Here is a 20,060-nt window from a genome sequence, read left to right as displayed (position 1 = left end):
CAAGTCCATGAAGTCACTGACAAGTGAACTGAGTCATGTTGGTAGGTGTAGACTACCTGGTTGGGGACCGCGAGATGATAGCAACCGATAGTTAGAGACCCTGAATGACATGGCTCAAAATCGTTTGCAATGGCGCAGGTGCATCCACTCTCTGTGTTCTCCCAAATTCTAATCTTCTGAATTCTTCATGTCCCTTTTTTCCTCCTTCCAAATTTATTTCACTGTATTATACTCTTTAAATAACATCTCCAAACCCTAATCTTCCCGATTACTGCTTATACTCTTATTAGCTCTACCACTACGGGATTTGAATCGACCACTGTATCTCTGTGCTAATGTGGTGTGGCAACTCGAACTGATGTACGTACGTACGAAGTTCTACGTTGTTACTGACTGAAGCTTGTTATTTCACCTGCTATTTTTATACTAGTAATTTACGTAGATTAAAAAAAAACTTTTCCAAGCATATGTGTGAGTAATTAGAATGTCATTGTTTGTTACATAAAGATTTAGGGACATTTAAAGCAGGAAACTCTGGAAAATTGTCGTTCAAGAAACGTTAGACTTCCCCGATGGTTTGAAGCTTATTAACCCAATAGTTCAAAGGTAAACATGTTTGGGATCTAAGTGTTTGCAGGGAGAACCTATAATTTTTACTTGTGTAGCGGATTCCTCCCTACAGTGATTTGCTCTGGCGAAAGGTTAAGTGACCAATAATCAGTAATCCTTATGGCACTCCTACTACACATTAGAAATACCAAAAGACTTCTAAATGTCGTGGATATAATTGCCAGAATTTTTAGTCTCATTGAAACTTACTCATCAGCCAGTATATTGATACTGACTCATATTATGCCTTGATCTTACTATAGACAATCGTCCCCGTGTGGAAAGTGGGTAATTTGTTCTATTTCTGGGTACTCATCTGCACATTTAAAACATTCTGAGAATTCCATACTTATGCTTTAAGATGTAATAAGGATTTCACAAACACTTATATAAAGCTTCAATAAGTGTGATGGAAAATTAGAAGACTGGTTTGGAAATAGAGGAATCTATGGCCTCTGAGATCACAGATGAACTAATGGTGTGAACTTTAATTGTTGTAGCAGTGATAAAACGAGAGATTACCACGTTTTATTCATCTCACATAATTTGCATGTGATATGATCGCTTCCCTAGCGTAGCTTTGTTCATTACACCGTAACAACAGCTCGTTTATAAATAACCTCTAGGAGGGATTCTATCTTTCAACCTACATATGATACTGATCTTGTAAGAGGATAAGTCAGAAACTGAATTGTTGTAAGAAAAACTTGCACATATAGGATTATAAAATCACGGAAATTGTTAGACGTTATAAGTAGATGGAAATGTAGTACAGAACTGAATTTCATCAGAGGGTCATCCTTAAAACAGCATTATAACAGTAGTACCACAATCTGTAATTCGCATTATTGTTTGAATGCAAAGCTTCTCACAAGGGGACAATAGCCAGTATGATGTTTCGATTTTTAGTATTTGTGAATAGCTATCGTGACAATTACTAATAGGAATCAATTTCATATCTCCCAAAAAGTCAACGTAATAATGGCTGTAGGACTCAACCTCAATGGTATTCAAATACGATATATATGGAGCTGAGATTTTTAAGCGTTTCGTGAAAAGCATAATAAATAACTAAAGATACAGTAAAATCCAGAAATGCGTTCCATATATTATTTACGTATATACTCGGTTTTCTGTAAAAAATATAGGTACACAGAAAGAAACACCGAGTACATTTTCAAGTAAAACAATAAGTCATCCAAAAAGAATTTAAAAGACATTTCGTGAATGTGATTTCTCCAAGTTTGAACTGGGCATGATATTCATAAAACTGCGAAAGCCATTCACAAAAATTTAGGATAATAACCACTTCGATATCTCTATTGTCCTGTCGATGGATTTACAGATTAATGGGGTTATAAGTGAGCGATTATGTGTCTTATAACTATAAAATCAACATACAAATTATGTTCATGAAATTACAATTGAGGTCACATTAAATAACAAGATGTGGTATTTAATTGAAGCAGAGAACAAAAAGTATAATAGTCACTTCAAGAAAAGAATATACCCTCATTCATTCAATAAATGGATGGGCAAACATGCACTAATCAAGTTGTACTTAAGGACCAAGTTACATGTTCAGCACTATTTAACTCACAAAAATCTCTAACGCAGTACGGAATGAATCATGAGGCTTCTAAGATGTATGGATCATGAAACGCAATATTATATGGCCGATATTGTGTGAAACAAGTGGTTGGAGAGCTGCATCTAGCGCTTAGTCACATTTACCCCTAGTTGATGGACGTTAGTGAAAGCATTGTTGGTAATTGCAGAGCTAGTTTTGGTATCAATATTTGGTGGGCCAGGTGTGTCGCCCGAACCAGACATCCTCAGCTGCTCAAGTTTCTTCCATAATTCTTCACGTTCCTTCTCCCGTTTACGTTCCCTAAGAAAAATTAAATGGAATAAACTTTCAAATATTTAAGGAAATGGAACATAGGAATAAGTAACTGGAACAGTTTATGTAGAAATGTGATGTCTCTGGAATTTCATTGTTATTAGTATCTGTTTGTCTTACTAAACAGATAAGTATATGTAATCAACATCCAGGCGCACTGTGACGAGGTAACAACAAAAAGGAGGTTCCAATACAAAGGAAATCAATATCTTGATAGTAAATCATGCCAACTGTCTAACGAAAAAAACAGAAATGAAAGTGGTTTTAAAAATAGGGAAGATATAGTTACTGTTTTTAAGCGCTTTTGAATGCCAAGGATGTGAACCGAAGAGTAATCGCATAAAACCCAATTGACCTAAACATACGTTTTCATATACGTAAACCTGCGAAGTCAACACGTAGAACCAAGGTAGAATAGTGTGGCCACATTTATTGAGTACACAATTCTTGACTTCAAACCATTTTAATGTCTATGAACAACGATCATCTGGGGAAATTGAACATAACTAATAGTCTTGTGCTACCAAACATTAATCGGAATGAAATTACATGTATGAAAATGTTAAAGTTAAGAGTCAGTTAAGAAAATAGTGGACCTAGATATATATTGAAAACGCACGGATATTACACGAGCATTCATTTATACGGAATTATTGAGATAATGTAAAAACCACTTACCTTTGACGTTCTACTTTGTGTTTTTCAGCTAACTGATTGCACAAATTTGTATTCATTTCCATAAAGATTTTCAGAACATTTCCGACCAAAGCTACAATTGTTTGATTCCAATGCTCGCGTGAAATACGATAGAAGGATGGGAATAATATTGGTATAAGAGTGTCATGATTTTCTTCAATAAGAGAAACTATATTATCATTGTTCCAATAACTTAGTGCTCGTTCAGCAACCTAGGAAGTACATATTGTAAAATTCAGAAAATACATTAGCAAGTGAAGTGCATTGTATTTTTAGGCAGAAATATTGGTAAGCCACTGTTGGCATAAGCATTGTTAGGCAATTAAAAACACATTCTTAAAGTATAAGTCACTTAATTTACACACTACATTTTGCATAACTTGGGAGCTGTTGGACATTACTGAGGATCTTTATGTACATACTGTAAAAATTTATCCAATATGTAATCGTGTAACTGTTCCATAGGTAACTCCTTCAAGAACCAAAGTCGACAATAATATTTTTGATCAGAGACCAAATTATTTCAAATTTAATTCGTACTTGGGTTGCATGTAATTGAACCCTATAACCTAGCAGCTGAGTGAACCAACTTCCAATGTAAATTGGTGACATTATGTGGCGAACTGTAATACATTTCCAAGAACAAAACTAAAACAAACCTGAAAGTGGGAACTTGAGACTGACTTCGCAATTTGTTTAAAAAGAGGGACCATAATAATCTGGAATTGTAAAGGCTCAATAACTTCTAGGATTTCTTCAATTTCACCTAAAAACATAACTTCTTTTTGAGAGTAGGTTTTGGGCCAAAATTTTAAGAGTCCGCGAACAACCTGCTCTGTCAGAGTCGCATCTTTATCCAAGAACTGGACTATGCAGTAAGCAAGCTGAAGAATAGGATTAAAATAGAATAAAGAAATAAATCGATTAAAATTAATGCTTCAAATTAACTGGAACTTGAGAGGATAAAATATACGCTTTCTTAAATGTCTGGCTAAGAATTGTACCTTAACAGATTGTAAGGCGATGTAACTACGGCAACTTATTGATACAAAGTATGGAAAACAGGTGTGATCTAGATGTTTCAAGCAGTCATATAGTTCGTTTCAATTTGTATAATGTACAATAGGTAAACACTTTTCCTATTTAGTGAGCGTCGATTAAAGAACTTCTTTCAAACAGAACGAACAGTTGATTCTAGTTAATTCTGAATAACATGCTAATTTGGATGGAATATTCGCGTCGACAGCTGAAAGACAAAACTGGTGGTTTCCAAAATTATCTTAACCAATGTAAATGTGTCTGAATAATGTTCTCAGGAGCCACACCTGGAGAAGTCTTTTGAAATAACTCAGAATCGGATGAATAAGTACAACTAAACACAACAGCATTTTACGAAGAATGAAAATATCCAGAAAAGTCCTTAACTCGGAGAGACCAGGTTTCACAAGCATAGAGCAAAACTGCTCTCACCGACGCGTTGTAGATCCGGCCTTTTACAGCCAGACTAACATCACGAAGGCGCCAAAGATGACCAAGATTGGCATAAACCACTCTGGCTTTCACTATACGCGCATTGATCTCATCACTCACACCCCCACCAGCACTTATGCAGCTACCCAGGTACACGAACTTCTCGACTACTTCTATCTGCTCACCATCCAGGGTGAGTACAGGATTAGAATCCTGCCAGTCTTGTAGAAGTACTTTGCACTTCGAAGGTGCAAAGCACATACCATACCTACGGACACTGATTGCCAACTGATTAAGTGCAGATTGCATGCCTTGGGCATTATCGCACAGTAAGACAATATCATCCGCATACTCAAGGTCGAGAAGTCTTTCTCCAGGCAACAGATCCACACCACCATTACTTACATTCATCAGAGCTGTTTCCAGAATGTCATCGATGGCAAAGTTGAAGAGGAATGGTGAGATTGGGCAACCCTGCCTAACCCCACTGCTCGAATGGAACAATGGAGAGAGGTGGTTGTATGCCCTCACTCTGCCTGAGGTGTTTGTATATAGGGCTTTTAGGATGTTAATAAACTTCTCAGGCACACCCTTCTTCAATAGACAATCCCAGAGAACAGTCCTGTCCAACGAATCGAAGGCAGCCCTGATGTCAAGAAACACTACGATTGTTGGCCTTTGAAAAGTATGGCGGCGTTCTAACATTTGGTGGAGGGTGACCATATGATCAATATATCCTCGACCGGAACGAAAACAAGCCTGCTCCTCGCGAGTCAATCTTTCTCGGGTTTTGAACAGCCTACGAAGTATAACGGAAGCCAATAGCTTGGACGCAATCGGAAGTAAACTTATCCCCCGATAGTTGTTACAGGAACGACGTGAACCCCTTTTAAAGATAGGGACAACTATCGACTCATTCCATGACGTTGGTACACTCTCGAGCTCCCAGACCTTTGTAAACAACGTCGTCAATTCCTTAGTCAAAACGTCACCACCATCTTTAAAAAGAGCCGGAGGTAAGTCATCTGGGCCAGGTGATTTGTAACGCTTCAAGAGTTGGAGTTCCTTGCGGACTTCCTCCTCATTTGGTGGATCAGTCGTCACCGAACATGGAGGGCAGGACAGTCTGACCGATGTTGCCGGAGCAGCAGGCCAGTTGAACTGCCCTTCGAAAAATTCTGCCCATCGTCCAAGACGTCGATGGATGTTAGTGATTGGCATCCCATCATCCTCGCAGATTGTTTCGCTCACACTAGACTTCTTGCTGCCAGTGGCTCGGATGAGTTGGAAGGGCTTCCGGTAGTTACCAGATGCAGCTGCTGCTTCCAACTCATTAGCACGCTTCGACCACCAGGATTCTCGGTCCTTACGCAAGCTTTGCCCAATTTCCTTACGTAACATCCTCCGTTTGTGGTCAAACTCACGGTCACCCGGAGTAGACCGACGTCAGTCAGCTACAACGTAGGACCAGGGACATATATGCATTGGTCCAGGTTGCCATACCTCATTAGCACAGCAAGATGAACACCGGATTCATAGGAGTGGTTAGGTCAAAGGTGGTAATATATAGGAGAAAGATTGCATATAAGGATACAGTACAGGAAGAAAGAATTAGTTAGTAGAAAGAAAGATATGAAGTGATTTTAATCTCTTAGTTTAAGGGAAGACAGGGAGTGTATACACCGACGCCATTGTGATAGATTCTGAGCCATGTCACCAAGAGTCTCCAACCATCGGCTCCAATGAGTTGTAAGGAGCCTGAAGAAACCCGGTGCTTATAAGCGGGACGTTTCGCGAACCCACAACTGACTGTTCCCGCCATTTTCATGGCGTCATGCAATTGCAGCCAATGCTCATCTATACTTTTCGGTGGAATGGTAGCTAGCCTAGAAGCTAGCTCGGTTCGATACTTACTTGCAACAGAAGTTGCAACCAGCTTGCTAATATCAATCCGTTGATGGCGGTCACTTCGTTGTCCACTGAGAAGTAAGGCAAGATTGGCGCAGACCAAGGCATGGTCAGAGTCCAGATAGGTACTCCAAAAGGAGCGGCAGTCTTGTACACAACCATGCCAGCAGTCGCCGATCGCGATGTGATCAATCTGAGTCCGGGCTTGGGATGCAGGGGGAGGACGCCAGGTGGCACATCGGCGATGACTGTACCAAAAGTTAGTGCTATCCAGAAACAGGTTGTGGTCTGTGCACAATTGCAATAAACGGTCCCCGTTATCTGACCTGCGACCAACGAGTCCCCATCGGTCACCTAAACGACTCTCTTCTGTGCCTAGACGCCCGACCTGAGCATTCAAGTCTCCGGCTAGTACTACAATATCTGTCGAACGCACTTTCTGGAGAAGAACAGAAAATTGGTGGTAGAATTCATCCTTGAATATGGGTGTCGGATAGACGACAAACATCAATATTAAGACTTTCCAAAGACACAGCCAGCCCTATCTGTTGTCCGACCTGCATAAGTGTGCGAACGTTGAAGGCAGCCAGTATGAATGGTGCACGTGGTTTCATAAAAACTGCTTCAGTACTCGTACTTGGTGGTAGCACACAATTTCCAACCATGCAGTGACTCGAGAACGTTTAGATAGAGCCGAATTTCTACCATAGGCGGGCTACTGTATAAGTCGAAAAACAAGTAAACACAGAGTGAGGATAAAAGAGGGTGAATAAATGACGTAGTAAATAATAATAGTAATAATAATAATAATATGAATCATTTGATTGTTGATCACAGCAAGAATAGTATTTTCCATAAATACAGATAGTTCATCATAATTGCCCCCCTGAATGCCCTGGTACGGCCGAGAGTGGGGAGAGTCCGCTCTCCCTCTCGAAATACTCTCACACGGCCACGCGTATACAGCCTATGCCAGGGAAGTCCTACTCATTGCCTTCTCGTGGCAGGGGTGTTGTTTACGAAAATGAGAAGACGAAAAGCGAATGTCCGGCGCTTTAACCGGATTCCAAATCAATGGTGCACATGGGCTCCAGTATCCTGTGGGAACAAATGGCGTATGAACCAATCGTTGGTCACCGGCTACCATGGGACTGCATCTCCTTACGATGCTCCACTGCCTTGTGGGTTAGACCTTTAGGTCAAAGGCTCGGGGAGTGGCCCCTAAGATAACCACCTGCTTCGGTTTGGGCACCCGGGCAGTATCACAGCCCACACACAAATTGATGAACTCTTTACGCCTATGGAAATTACCTTTCTCGCTTTGAAAAACAAACAATTGATTCAGATTATTATCATTACAATTATTGTCATTATTAATACTATTATTATTGCTACTATTATTGTCACTATTGTTATTATTATTATTATTATTATTATTATTTTCCACATTATTCACCCTCTTTTATACTTATACAGCGGCTCGTCTTTGGTGGAAATTCGACTGTATCTAAACGCTCTCGAGTCACTGTCCGGTTGAAAATTGTATGTTACCACCGAATACGAGAACTGAAGCAGTTTTTCTGAAACCACGTGCACCATTCAAACTGGCTACCTTCAACGTTCGCACATTTATGCAGGTCGGACAACAGATAGGGCTGGCTATGTCTTTGGAAAGTCTTAATATTGATGTTTGTTGTCTATCCGAGACCCGTATTCAAGACTCTGGCGAAGTACTACAAATTCGATCTCCATCTGTCGCTTCGAAAAGCTTGTTTTACGTGCGCTTATCCGGGGGCCCTGTGGCATCTTCGTCTGGTCTTGCTGGCGTTGGTGTCGCACTAAGCGCTAGAGCTGAGGCAGCACTAGTCGATTGGATCCCCATTAACAGTCGGTTATGTGTTGTTAGGTTAGAAAGTTCCATCAAAGTGAGAAGAAATCGGCGTGAGAAACGATGTCTTTTCGTCATCTCCGCCTATGCCCCGACAGATTGCAGCCCGGATGCAATCAAGGATGAGTTTTACCACCAGTTATCAGTTCTTCTCCAGAAAGTGCGTTCGACAGATATTGTAGTACTAGCCGGAGACTTGAATGCTCAGGTCGGGCGTCTAGGCACAGAAGAGAGTCGTTTAGGTGACCGATGGGGACTCGTTGGTCGCAGGTCAGATAACGGGGACCGTCTACTGCAACTTTGCACAGACCACAACCTGTTTCTGGATAGCACTAACTTTCGGCACAGTCATCGCCGATGTGCCACCTGGCGTCCTCCCTCTGCATCTCAAGCCTGGACTCAGATTGATCACATCGCGATCAGCTACCGCTGGCGTGGTTGTGTACAAGACTGCCGCTCCTTTTGGAGTACCTATCTGGACTCTGACCATGCCTTGGTCTGCGCCAATCTTGCCTTACTTCTCAGTGGACAACGAAGTGACCACCATCAACGGATTGATATTAGCAAGCTGGTTGCAACTTCTGTTGCAAGTAAGTATCGAACCGAGCTAGCTTCTAGGCTAGCTACCATTCCACCGAAAAGTATAGATGAGCATTGGCTGCAATTGCATGACGCCATGAAAATGGCGGGAACAGTCAGTTGTGGGTTCGCGAAACGTCCCGCTTTTAAGCACTGGGTTTCTCCAGGTTCCTTACAACTCATTGAAGCCCGTCGGTCTACTCCGGGTGACCGTGAGTTTGACCATAAACGAAGGATGTTACGTAAGGAAATTGGGCAAAGCTTGCGTAAGGACCGAGAATCCTGGTGGTCGAAGCGTGCTAATGAGTTGGAAGCAGCAGCTGCATCTGGTAACTACCGGAAGCTCTTCCAGCTCATCCGAGCCACTGGCAGCAAGAAGTCTAGTGTGAGCGAAACAATCTGCGAGGATGATGGGATGCCAATCACTAACATCCATCGACGTCTTGGACGATGGGCAGAATTTTTCGAAGGGCAGTTCAACTGGCCTGCTGCTCCGGCAACATCGGTCAGACTGTCCTGCCCTCCATGTTCGGTGACGACTGATCCACCAAATGAGGAGGAAGTCCGCAAGGAACTCCAACTCTTGAAGCGTTACAAATCACCTGGCCCAGATGACTTACCTCCGGCTCTTTTTAAAGATGGTGGTGACGTTTTGACTAAGGAATTGACGACGTTGTTTACAAAGGTCTGGGAGCTCGAGAGTGTACCAACGTCATGGAATGAGTCGATAGTTGTCCCTATCTTTAAAAGGGGTTCACGTCGTTCCTGTAACAACTATCGGGGGATAAGTTTACTTCCGATTGCGTCCAAGCTATTGGCTTCCGTTATACTTCGTAGGCTGTTCAAAACCCGAGAAAGATTGACTCGCGAGGAGCAGGCTTGTTTTCGTTCCGGTCGAGGATATATTGATCATATGGTCACCCTCCACCAAATGTTAGAACGCCGCCATACTTTTCAAAGGCCAACAATCGTAGTGTTTCTTGACATCAGGGCTGCCTTCGATTCGTTGGACAGGACTGTTCTCTGGGATTGTCTATTGAAGAAGGGTGTGCCTGAGAAGTTTATTAACATCCTAAAAGCCCTATATACAAACACCTCAGGCAGAGTGAGGGCATACAACCACCTCTCTCCATTGTTCCATTCGAGCAGTGGGGTTAGGCAGGGTTGCCCAATCTCACCATTCCTCTTCAACTTTGCCATCGATGACATTCTGGAAACAGCTCTGATGAATGTAAGTAATGGTGGTGTGGATCTGTTGCCTGGAGAAAGACTTCTCGACCTTGAGTATGCGGATGATATTGTCTTACTGTGCGATAATGCCCAAGGCATGCAATCTGCACTTAATCAGTTGGCAATCAGTGTCCGTAGGTATGGTATGTGCTTTGCACCTTCGAAGTGCAAAGTACTTCTACAAGACTGGCAGGATTCTAATCCTGTACTCACCCTGGATGGTGAGCAGATAGAAGTAGTTGAGATGTTCGTGTACCTGGGTAGCTGCATAAGTGCTGGTGGGGGTGTGAGTGATGAGATCAATGCACGAATAGTGAAAGCCAGAGCGGCTTATGCCAATCTGGGCCACCTTTGGCGCCTTCGTGATGTTAGTCTGGCTGTAAAAGGCCGGATCTACAACGCGTCGGTGAGAGCAGTTTTGCTCTATGCTTGTGAAACCTGGTCTCTCCGAGTTGAGGACGTTAGAGGACTCTCTGTGTTTGATCATCGCTGTCTCGGAAGGATTGCTGACATTCAGTGGCAACACCATGTCGGTAATGCAGAGGTTCGGCATCGTGTGTTCGGGCACATAGATGATAATTCAATTGGTGTCACCATCTTGAAACACCGACTTCGGTGGCTTGGACATGTTCTCCGAATGTCGTCCCAGAGAATTCCACGTCGTGCATTATTTGCCGACTCTGGGACTGGTTGGAAGAAGCGGAGAGGTGGTCAGTGCATGACATGGTGTCGTGGTATGAAAGAAAGCTGCAAAGGACTGGCTTCTGTTGGTCCTTCACGACTCCCTGGTTGGGGTCTGAGAGATGGTGCTACACAGTGGCTAGAGACGTTATCCGATATGGCTCAGAATAGAAGCCAGTGGCGATCCTGCTGTAACCTTCTTTTACTTTCTTCATAAAAAGTGGTTGTGTCTCCTTTACCTGAAAGATTTCTTCTGATTGTACCTTTTCGTTCCCTCGTTACTACCACACTACCTTACTCCAATCTCTTCGTCATTGTTCTCTTTTTCTTTTGCGCTCCTTAGTTTTTTTTCTTTTCTACTTCTCTTCGAATTCTCATTGTTTTGTGTGGCGCATATATATTGGCGCTCTCTTGTACCAATATTCATGTGTTCAAATAAATAAATAAATAAATAAATCATCATAATTGTGCGTGGGCTGTGATACTGCCCGGGTCCCCATACCGAAGCAGGTGGTTATCTTAGGGGGCCACTCCCCGAGCCTTTGACCTAAAGGTCTAACCCACAAGGCAGTGGAGCATCGTAAGGAGATGCAGTCCCATGGTAGCCGGTGACCAACGATTGGTTCATACGCCATTTGTTCCCACAGGATACTGGAGCCTATGTGCACCATTGGTTTGGGAGCCGGGTAAAGCGCCGGACATTCACTTTTCGTCCTCTCATTTTCGTAAACAACACCCCAGCCACGAAAAAGCAGTGAGTAGGACTTCCCTGGCATAGGCTGTATACGCGTGGTCGTGTGAGAGTATTTCGAGAGGGAGGGAGAGCCCTCCCCGCTCTCGGCCATACCAGGGCATTTGAGGGCCCTTTCGCTTAGTTCAGCTACTTAAGCATTAAAATCACCAGCCACTATTACTTCATCAGAGCGCCTAGCTTTTCGGAGAAGGTTGGAAAGCTTTCTGTAAAACTCATCTTTTACATTATCTGGGCTGCAGTCAGTGGGAGAATAGGCGGAGACGACGAAGAGGCAGCGACGAGTGTCCTTATCTTTTCGAGTCTTTACTGTTCCGTGTAGTCGGACAGTGCACAAACGACTGTCTACAATTGTAGAGTAGCTGAAGGCCAGCTGAACTGCTCCTTAAAATGTTCCGCCCATCGTTCTAAACGTCTGGACTGAGGACAGATAAGATTCCCGTCTTCTTCCGAGATCGTTTCACTTACACTTGACTTCTTAATCCCGGTTTCTCTTATTAGTCTGAAAAGCCGTCTGGTGTTGCCTACACCCACTGCCTTTTCCATATATTTTGCTTTTGTTGCCCACCACTGCTCACGATCGTTCCGTAGACTTTTGGTTGAACTACATCTGATTCGTTTTCGCTCCTCGTCGTGTTCGGAGTCTGATGGGTCTATCAGTGCAATGGATGTTGCAGAAATCCGCTGGTTTTTCGTAACCCTTTGGTTCAAATCATTAATGAATGTCGCTGTTGTTTTCATAGCTGCTCGTATATCTTTCGAAGCAACATCTGGGTCATCCTCGTTTTCATAACTGTCTAAATGTGACTTCAGTTGTTCCTGGAATTTACCTTAGGCTTTCTCAATGCTGAGTTCAACCACATATGTCTTTCTGTTTGGTTTAAGCTGCCTACTTGGACATTACAGTCACCTGCTACGAGTATTATATCTGAGTGTTTAGCTTTTCAAAGTTTAGGAAGGTCTCGGTAAAATTCATTTTCCAATGCATCCGGGTTGCAGTCAGTGGGAGCGTAAGCAGAAATGACGAAGAGGTAACGACGTGTCCCTATCCTTCCGAGTTCTTATGGAGCCATTTAGCTGAACAACACATAGGCTAATGTTAACAGGGATTCATTTTAAGCGATTCCCCTGCCCTCATGCTTATTGCTATGCCAACACCTGCCAGTCAACGAGAACGTGCTATGGGATTGCCAGATACACAGAGGGTGTATCTCGCCGGCTCTCAATTTTGGAGAGGTGAGGTCAAGTGAATGACCACACTAGGATCCTGTGTATGTGTTTCGCAGATACAGCATACATCAGTGGTACGAGATTCTAGGGTCCTAGTCAAGGAGGCCTGCTGACCGTTTTGACATAGGGTGCGTATGTTGAAGGCTCCAATGTGTAGTTTGGAGCGAGGTTTCAGTAGACCTGGGACAGTGTTTCGTGCACTAGAATCGTTGGCCATGATGACACTTGAGGAGGAAGTCAAAAAAGCAAGTTTAGAGTTGAGATTCGACATAAGAGGAACAATGGGAATTGAAGAGGGAGAGTGATTATGAATACAGTGATCTTGAGTGCTGTTAGAGGTATAAGGGCGGTTATCATTTCCCAGTTTCACACAATGTGAAGGGGTTATTCTAAAGGTACTTGAAAGGGAAATTGGGTTCGAGTTGGTCCTAGTGACCTGAGTGCGTGACCGCAATGCCCAAGGGACAACTGCTTGAGGTCGGTCGCACACCTTTTTCTGGGTAATTTTTGTGTTAGCTTCGTACTTGTTGAGACCTTATTACCGGAGACGGAAATCCGTAGGATAAGGCGAGGTGTGCATTTTTAGGGTCGACCTTTTCTAACCCCACCCCTCCTTGTGGAAAGACAACATTGCTGTTATGCTGGTTGTCTGAGGGAAACACCTTACTGCCGTCACACCTCTGTACAGCCAGTATTACAATTTCGCCCTCGAACCTTAAGTTTGTTGGTTTTAGTCGTACCGCTCTTCGACCGACCTGTCTGGCATGGTTCGACCTAGAGGAACGGTTGTTCCAGTCAATAAAACCCGGCTGGTTCATCACGATAGGTGAGCCCGATCACCGCATTAAGGTGGCAACAACGGTCGAGGGTTGATGTCGGTAGGTTGGATAACTTATTTTGCGAATGTCTTGTATATAACAGAACGACAAAGTGTTTTACACAGCGAAGCAAACCAAATTAATGGCACCTTTTGTAACAAGTTGGGTTTCAATATGCGTAAAGGCCTAAATTTGACTGATGTCAACTTGAAACATCATTTGTAACACCAACTAATAAATATGCGTACTTTTGTTCTCCTCAAATGGTACTCTATACCAGAGTTTAAAAATCTAGAAGGACAGTAAACAGTTATCTGTGCAAATAAGTAACTTCTAGCAGCAAAAAAAATTACTTGAAACTTAGTCTAATCACAATGTTAATAATTACATTAATTTAAAAGGAACAAGCAACGACAAGTATTGTCTTAGTTATACCTAGAAAATACCCACAATAAACTTTTTGACAACTCACTTGAGGATGGAAGGTCACTAAGGACTTGGCTTTGTGAAGTGGGATCAAAACTTTTGCGAGGAACCGAGTGTGTTCAGACTTAAGTGGGAGGGCGAAACCATTTATAATACTCCCCAAAATTTCAAGCAACTCCCCAACACCATTGAACTGTTCCGTTTCATATATGAATCTAGAAATAAATTTCCCAAGACTTTGATAATACCTTAGAAATATATTGTTAATCTGCTTTCTGATAAAAGACCTTAATCCCAAAAACTTCCCGTAGATGCGATGAACCACGGTCTTTAGCAGCTCACGTTCTCGAGGATCCTCGCTATCGAACAGCTCCAGTAACTAACTTTCGTATTGTAAAACTAACAATTTACTTGAAGTACAAATTTCTGGTCAATATATTTTTTAGCAGCAACTGGTTGAAAATCAGGAGACTCAAGGAAACGCAGGAAAAACTCATAGACGTACTATGAAAATGTGCTTAAGTAAAACAAGTTATTACTGAAAGGTGAGGCCAGGCTGCTTCCAAAATTGGATCGTCTTCCTCGGGATCAAAGTCCGGATTGTCAGAGGGTGGGAGAGGTCTGAATATGTTGCAAGCAATCTAAGAACATGCTGTCACAAACATAAGTCTAGGACAAACCATGGAAACAATCGGCTGGTAAACAGATTCATTCAACGCGTTCCTTGTTACGCTTATGTACTCTACCAGCTCATTCAAGAAAGTTCTTTTGATCTCTTTACTACTGACATCAGAAGTTGAGTCCTCAAAGTTAAAGACAACGCAGCATTGCTGAAGTTTCTTCACAAACAACTCTTGGTGCTCAGAAGGAGAGACATCTAAAATTCGATCTTATAAGTGCATTTATGAACCTTTAAATGCCGGTAAACGTGTTAGTTCAGTTGGTGCTTTTGGTCTATAATGTGAAGATCCTTGGGATCTTTTCTGTTTCTTTCCCTTTATTTCTGCCTTAGTTCTAAACGGGTCAAGCTTAGGGATATCCTTTGACATCTCTTCTACAAAGATTCAGGGAAAGCGCACTCGCACACATACAATATTCAATGTCACTTAAGTGATCAAAAAGTATTTGGAGCATACCGAACAGGAAAGTAGTGAAAATTACTAACTGATTGTTCCTTCACGTTGTTAATTTATGTCTACGAATAACTCTGGTCTTCTCTACATATGGATTTGGGTCCCGATTGTGTTCCCATCCACTTAGACTCCCCATCAAATTTCACTTTGAAGATAAAATTATCTTGATATTATAGCATAACTTTTCTTTTGGCCAAGAAAATAGCTTTTTACATGTCAGAACACTTAAAGGACTCTACCTTTTAGTTATTACCGAGCTGGTGCTATACTCCACCTTCCCACGTTTACCTTAATGAAGAAGTATGTAAGCCATTTTGTTATCAAATTACTCCTTAAAGTAAGTAGTTTTATCAACGTTAAACATTTTTCCCAACTCCCTTAGTCTCAAATGACGTTAATAAACTATAGTCGCTCGATCGAGCACCATCACAAAATCACCCCGCGGCCTGCCGTATAGCGCCAACTCTCAATTCTCATGTCCTACTAAACCTCTGAAGGCAACTAAATACCTTGCTCCGCTTAATTACTTTGTCAAAAGATACTTGGTTAATGGTATTCTATGGATTTTTCCTCAATTCAGCCTTCATATATGCATATTTATACAAAAGCTTTACTCTTTGTGCTCTTTATACGAGTATATGTAACATAAAATTAATCACAGATACCCTTAAACTTCATAGTGAAACTCTTCACTTAAATAATTTTACTGGTTGTGGACAGAATATAAGAAGCTGTCGCTTAACGGGCTTCCGTGTCTAGTGTCTGTGGATCACCAATACCTTCGGGCAGGAACCTAGGTATATTATCGATAAAGAGGAAAAGGAAATCGGTAAATCATAGTAAGCACTATCGTTAGTCCTTAAGAAGCTACCTCTTAAAGAACTCCTGGAAAGTCGCTTACACTAGCTCAGACGGCAGCGAATTCCAGCACTTGGTAACTCTTAAAAAGTTTCCGATTTCATTTCGTGGCTTGCCCTTGGATACGCTCCAGAGTGTCCTTATCCTTTCGGAATGAAGAAGAAAATATTATATTTTCTTACACTAAGTGGGGACGAATGAAACTGTTGAAGATTATGAGGAAAGTTTGAAGATGCCACAGGTATTTGGAGTTTGACAACGCTCTATCCAGTAACACCCAATATGAATCATTCCCACCAAGTGAAATCATATGACAGAAGCGAGGACGTTCGAAGATATATAGAAGTTTAAACCCAACGAATTTGTAGTTGGTAAACACTCTTCTGACAGCTTGTTATGCTTAGCAGCGTCTGGTCGTCTTTCTTTACTATGAAGGACTATGAAGCACAATATAGTAAAAAAGAAAAAGTACGATGAAAAGTTCATTTCCTCGTAACTTCATCGTTCTTTTTATCGCCTTTTCTAGCCGTACTGGAAAAGAAAAAAATTTGCAAGTGCATGTCGAAATACACTCGTAAGCACGTAAAAACACAAAGCGGGAGAGAAAAGGAAAATAAACTCATGCACACGTAATAGCGTAAAAGAAGGATTTTTGCAAAATGGTCTTTTTGTTTCTTTGGAATAAAAATATATGTATATAAGCATATTAAAATTGGTTTTTATATATTATATATAGTACAAAGAAAAATCGAGATGATATCAAATGTCAACTAGTATCATACGTGCAGTAATCGTCCAAATGTTCTGGAAATCTTACTCTTCTTCCAGAACGCGTTGTTTTCAGTTTATTTTCTGATACTGCCGAAGTATCATCGTGCGTGTTGGCTGTTGAATGGGGTATTATAAGTGTAGGAGCCGTGTCGTTCGATTGTACCGAAGTGAAATCGACGTGAACAGGATTTCCTTCTAAATAGGCTGCTTTGGGGCGATCGATGCTGATGCTGTCGTTGGTTCTGTTCTTATCGACTATATAGTACTTAGGTTCGCCTTGAAGAACTTTGAAGGGTCCTTCGTATGCTGATTCGAGAGGTCGTCGATGTGAGCCTGGACGAGCGAAGGCGTGTGTACTGTATCGTAAGTCAGGTTGAACGAAAACATCAGTTGATTGAGGTCGAGTGGGAACAGGTTTAACTGAACGCATCCCGTTTGTAAGCCTATTCGTGTAGTAGTTTAGATCCATGTTCATTGAAGAGGATGAAGGATCCACGAATTCTCCTGGAAGTCGAAGTGTCGTTCCATAAACGAGTTGAGCCGCAGTGTATCCAATGTCAGCTTTCACTGCATTGCGGATACCCAGTAAGACGAGTGGAAGAGCGTCGGTCCACTGAGAAATGTTTGCAGCTGATAGTGAAGCTTTTAGTTGTTGGTGAAAACGTTCTACCAACCCGTTTGCTTGTGGGTGGTAGGCAGTCATTCGGAAGCGAGTGATTCCTAAAAGTGTGGTCAGATGACGGAAAAGTTCAGATTCAAACTGACATCCGCGGTCTGTAGTGATGGTTGAAGGGCAGCCGAAGTTTGCTACCCATCGTTCGACGAAAGCGCGGGCCACTGTTTCAGCAGTGATGTCCTTGGCAGGTACTGCTTCTGGCCATCGAGTGAAACGGTCTACGCAGGTTAAGAGATAAGAGTATCCATTTGAATCTGATAAAGGTCCTACCAAATCCAGATGAACATGGTCGAAACGTGCATCGGGAGTTTTAAATGAGCCTAAGGGACATTTATTGTGTCTGATGACCTTAGATTCTTGGCAGCTTACACAGCAGCGTGCCCACTCCCTCACGTCTTTATTCATTCCAGGCCAGCAAAACCGTTCTGCTATAAGCTTGATGGTTGCACGAACACCTGGATGAGAAAGTTTGTGCAACGTATTGAAGACGTTGTGTCGATAATGTTTTGGCACGATTGGGTGATCCCTACCTGTGGATGTGTCACAAAGTAAGGTTTCCTTACCTGTTCCCAACTGTTTGGTGCATAGCCTGAGTGTTGCAGACGATAACTCGTGCTGAAGATCAGTGTCTTCTTTTTGAAGCTCGGCGAGTTTAAGAAGGTCGATTATTTAGAAACTGTTCAAGGAAGTTATTCGAGACAAGGCGTCTGCGACTACATTGTTTGCTCCGGAAATATGTTGAATTTCTAAAGTAAACTGCGAAATATAGTCCAGTTGTCGAGACTCACGTGGTGAGTACTTGTCCGAAGAGGAGCTCGAAGAGAGAGTAAGCGACTTATGGTCAGTGAAAATAGTGAATTCTTTGCCTTCAATGGAGTGTTGAAAATGCCGTACAGCACAATACTTAGCTAGGAGTTCCCTACCGAATGTGCTGCACCTCGATTCAGTGTCTAACAACCATCTGGAGAAAAACGCTAAAGGTTGCCAGAAGTTGTTAACCCATTGTTGTAAGACTCCTCCGATTGCTGAGTTGGATGCGTCTACTGCGATAGTAATGTGTGCTTCAGTGTCCTGATGAGCAAGCATTGTTGCCTGGGCGATAAGTTCCTTAACTGTGGAGAATGCTTTTCGCGCGATGTCGTCCAGATTGATGGATTTCGCATTTCCACGAAGACGGTCCGTTAGCGGCTTCATAAGTGACGCGCAATTCGGTATGAATCGTCTATGAAAACTTACAAGGCCCTTAAATGTGCGCAGTTGCATAATGGTGGTCAATTCTGGGTAATCCAGAATGGCCGCCACTTTGGTTCTAAGGGGTCGGATACCTTGAGCATCGATAGTGTGTCCCAGAAAGTCTAATGAGTCGGTTCCAAAATTGGCATTTCTGAACGTTTACAGTAATGCCATGTTTTTGTAGTCGGTCGAAAACAAGATCCAGATGCTTGAGATGCGATTCTCTGTCCGGACTTGGGATTAGACAGTCGTCAACATACGCGTGTACGAAGTTGAGACCTCGAAAAACGTCGTCTATGAATCTTTGGAATGTTTGAGCAGCGTTTCTTAGACCGAAAGACATTCTCAAAAATCCATAGAGTCCGAAGGGAGTGATGATAGCGGTTTTCAGAATATCGTCTGTAGCCATAGGGATTTGGTTATACGCTTTAACCAAGTTGATTTTCGAAAAGACAGTTGTACCTTTCAACGTAGCTGTCAAATCGTGAATGTGAGGCAACGAGTAACGATCGGGAATGGTTTTCGCGTTTAATTGCCGATAGTCACCAGTTGGACGCCAATCGTTGCTGTCCTTTTCAGGGACCATGTGCAACGGAGATTCATATGGGCTACTTGACGGTCGTATGATTCCTAAGTCTATCATATGGTCAAACTCGTTTTTCGCCAACCTCAGCTTTTCAGGAGCTAGTCGTCGTGCTTTAGAGAATACAGGTGGTCCTGTAGTCGTGATGTGATGTGTAACGTTGCTGGTTACACACGGTAGTTTCGGTTGAGTTTGTTGTATCCCGGGGTACTTATCGAGTAGTGGCTGATAGAGTGGATCTATCATATGGTTAATTGTGACTGGGGATAATCTGCAACCAGAGAAGGAAGTTACGCAAACGGATAAATTAGTGTTCCCGTCTACTAGCCTCCGTTTGCGCGTATCGATGATCAGATTATGATGTTGTAGAAGGTCCATACCAATGATTGGCACAGATACATCTGCAACAACGAAGATCCAGTGGATGGGTTTGCGTAAACCCACGTTAAGGTAAACGTACCTTTCGCCATACGTAGCGATCGGTATTCCGTTTGCCGCCTGTAAGTTTAGGGTCGATTCGTGAAGTCGGTCGTTGGAATTCGCTGGGAGAACGCTATTTTCTGCGCCAGTGTCGACGAGGTAGCGAACTCTCGTTGTCACATCTGTGACGTGTAACA

At 42.5% G+C, this 20,060-nt stretch overlaps 1 protein-coding gene across 2 annotated transcripts; it reads right to left on the bottom strand.

Annotated features, from left to right (window-relative positions):
• Positions 1-190: 190 nt before the first annotated feature.
• PPP2R5A_1 (Serine/threonine-protein phosphatase 2A 56 kDa regulatory subunit alpha isoform) lies at positions 191-15,421 on the bottom strand. 2 transcript variants are annotated; one of them, XM_051213597.1, is made up of 9 exons: positions 15,100-15,421; positions 14,870-15,066; positions 14,729-14,830; positions 14,601-14,693; positions 14,438-14,568; positions 14,236-14,404; positions 3,868-4,092; positions 3,191-3,420; positions 191-2,500 (listed from the first exon to the last, which is right to left on the bottom strand). In XM_051213597.1, the coding sequence occupies exons 1-9, from the start codon at positions 15,236-15,238 to the stop codon at positions 2,323-2,325; spliced, it is 1,464 nt and encodes a 487-aa protein (XP_051073473.1). In that variant the 5' UTR covers positions 15,239-15,421; the 3' UTR covers positions 191-2,322. The 2 variants fall into 2 exon arrangements, with proteins under 2 accessions (XP_051073473.1, XP_051073474.1); XM_051213598.1 differs by having other exon boundaries at positions 14,870-15,266.
• Positions 15,422-20,060: the final 4,639 nt, after the last annotated feature.

The sequence above is a fragment of the Schistosoma haematobium genome, chromosome 1, assembly GCF_000699445.3.
Source record: "Schistosoma haematobium chromosome 1, whole genome shotgun sequence".
NCBI lineage: Eukaryota > Metazoa > Platyhelminthes > Trematoda > Strigeidida > Schistosomatidae > Schistosoma > Schistosoma haematobium.
The sequence above is the reverse complement of the archived record's forward strand: the minus strand, read 5'-3'. Positions and strand labels throughout refer to the sequence as shown.

Excerpts from the sequence above, each read along its gene's own strand:
- PPP2R5A_1 (XM_051213597.1), bottom strand. The coding sequence starts at position 15,238 with ATGTCAAAGGATATCCCTAAGCTTGACCCGTTTAGAACTAAGGCAGAA. Across the intron at positions 14,694-14,728 it reads CAGCCTGGCCTCACCTTTCA|TACGTCTATGAGTTTTTCCT; the intron begins GTAATAACTTGT and ends ACATTTTCATAG. Across the intron at positions 2,501-3,190 it reads CACAAAGTAGAACGTCAAAG|GGAACGTAAACGGGAGAAGG; the intron begins GTAAGTGGTTTT and ends AATTTTTCTTAG.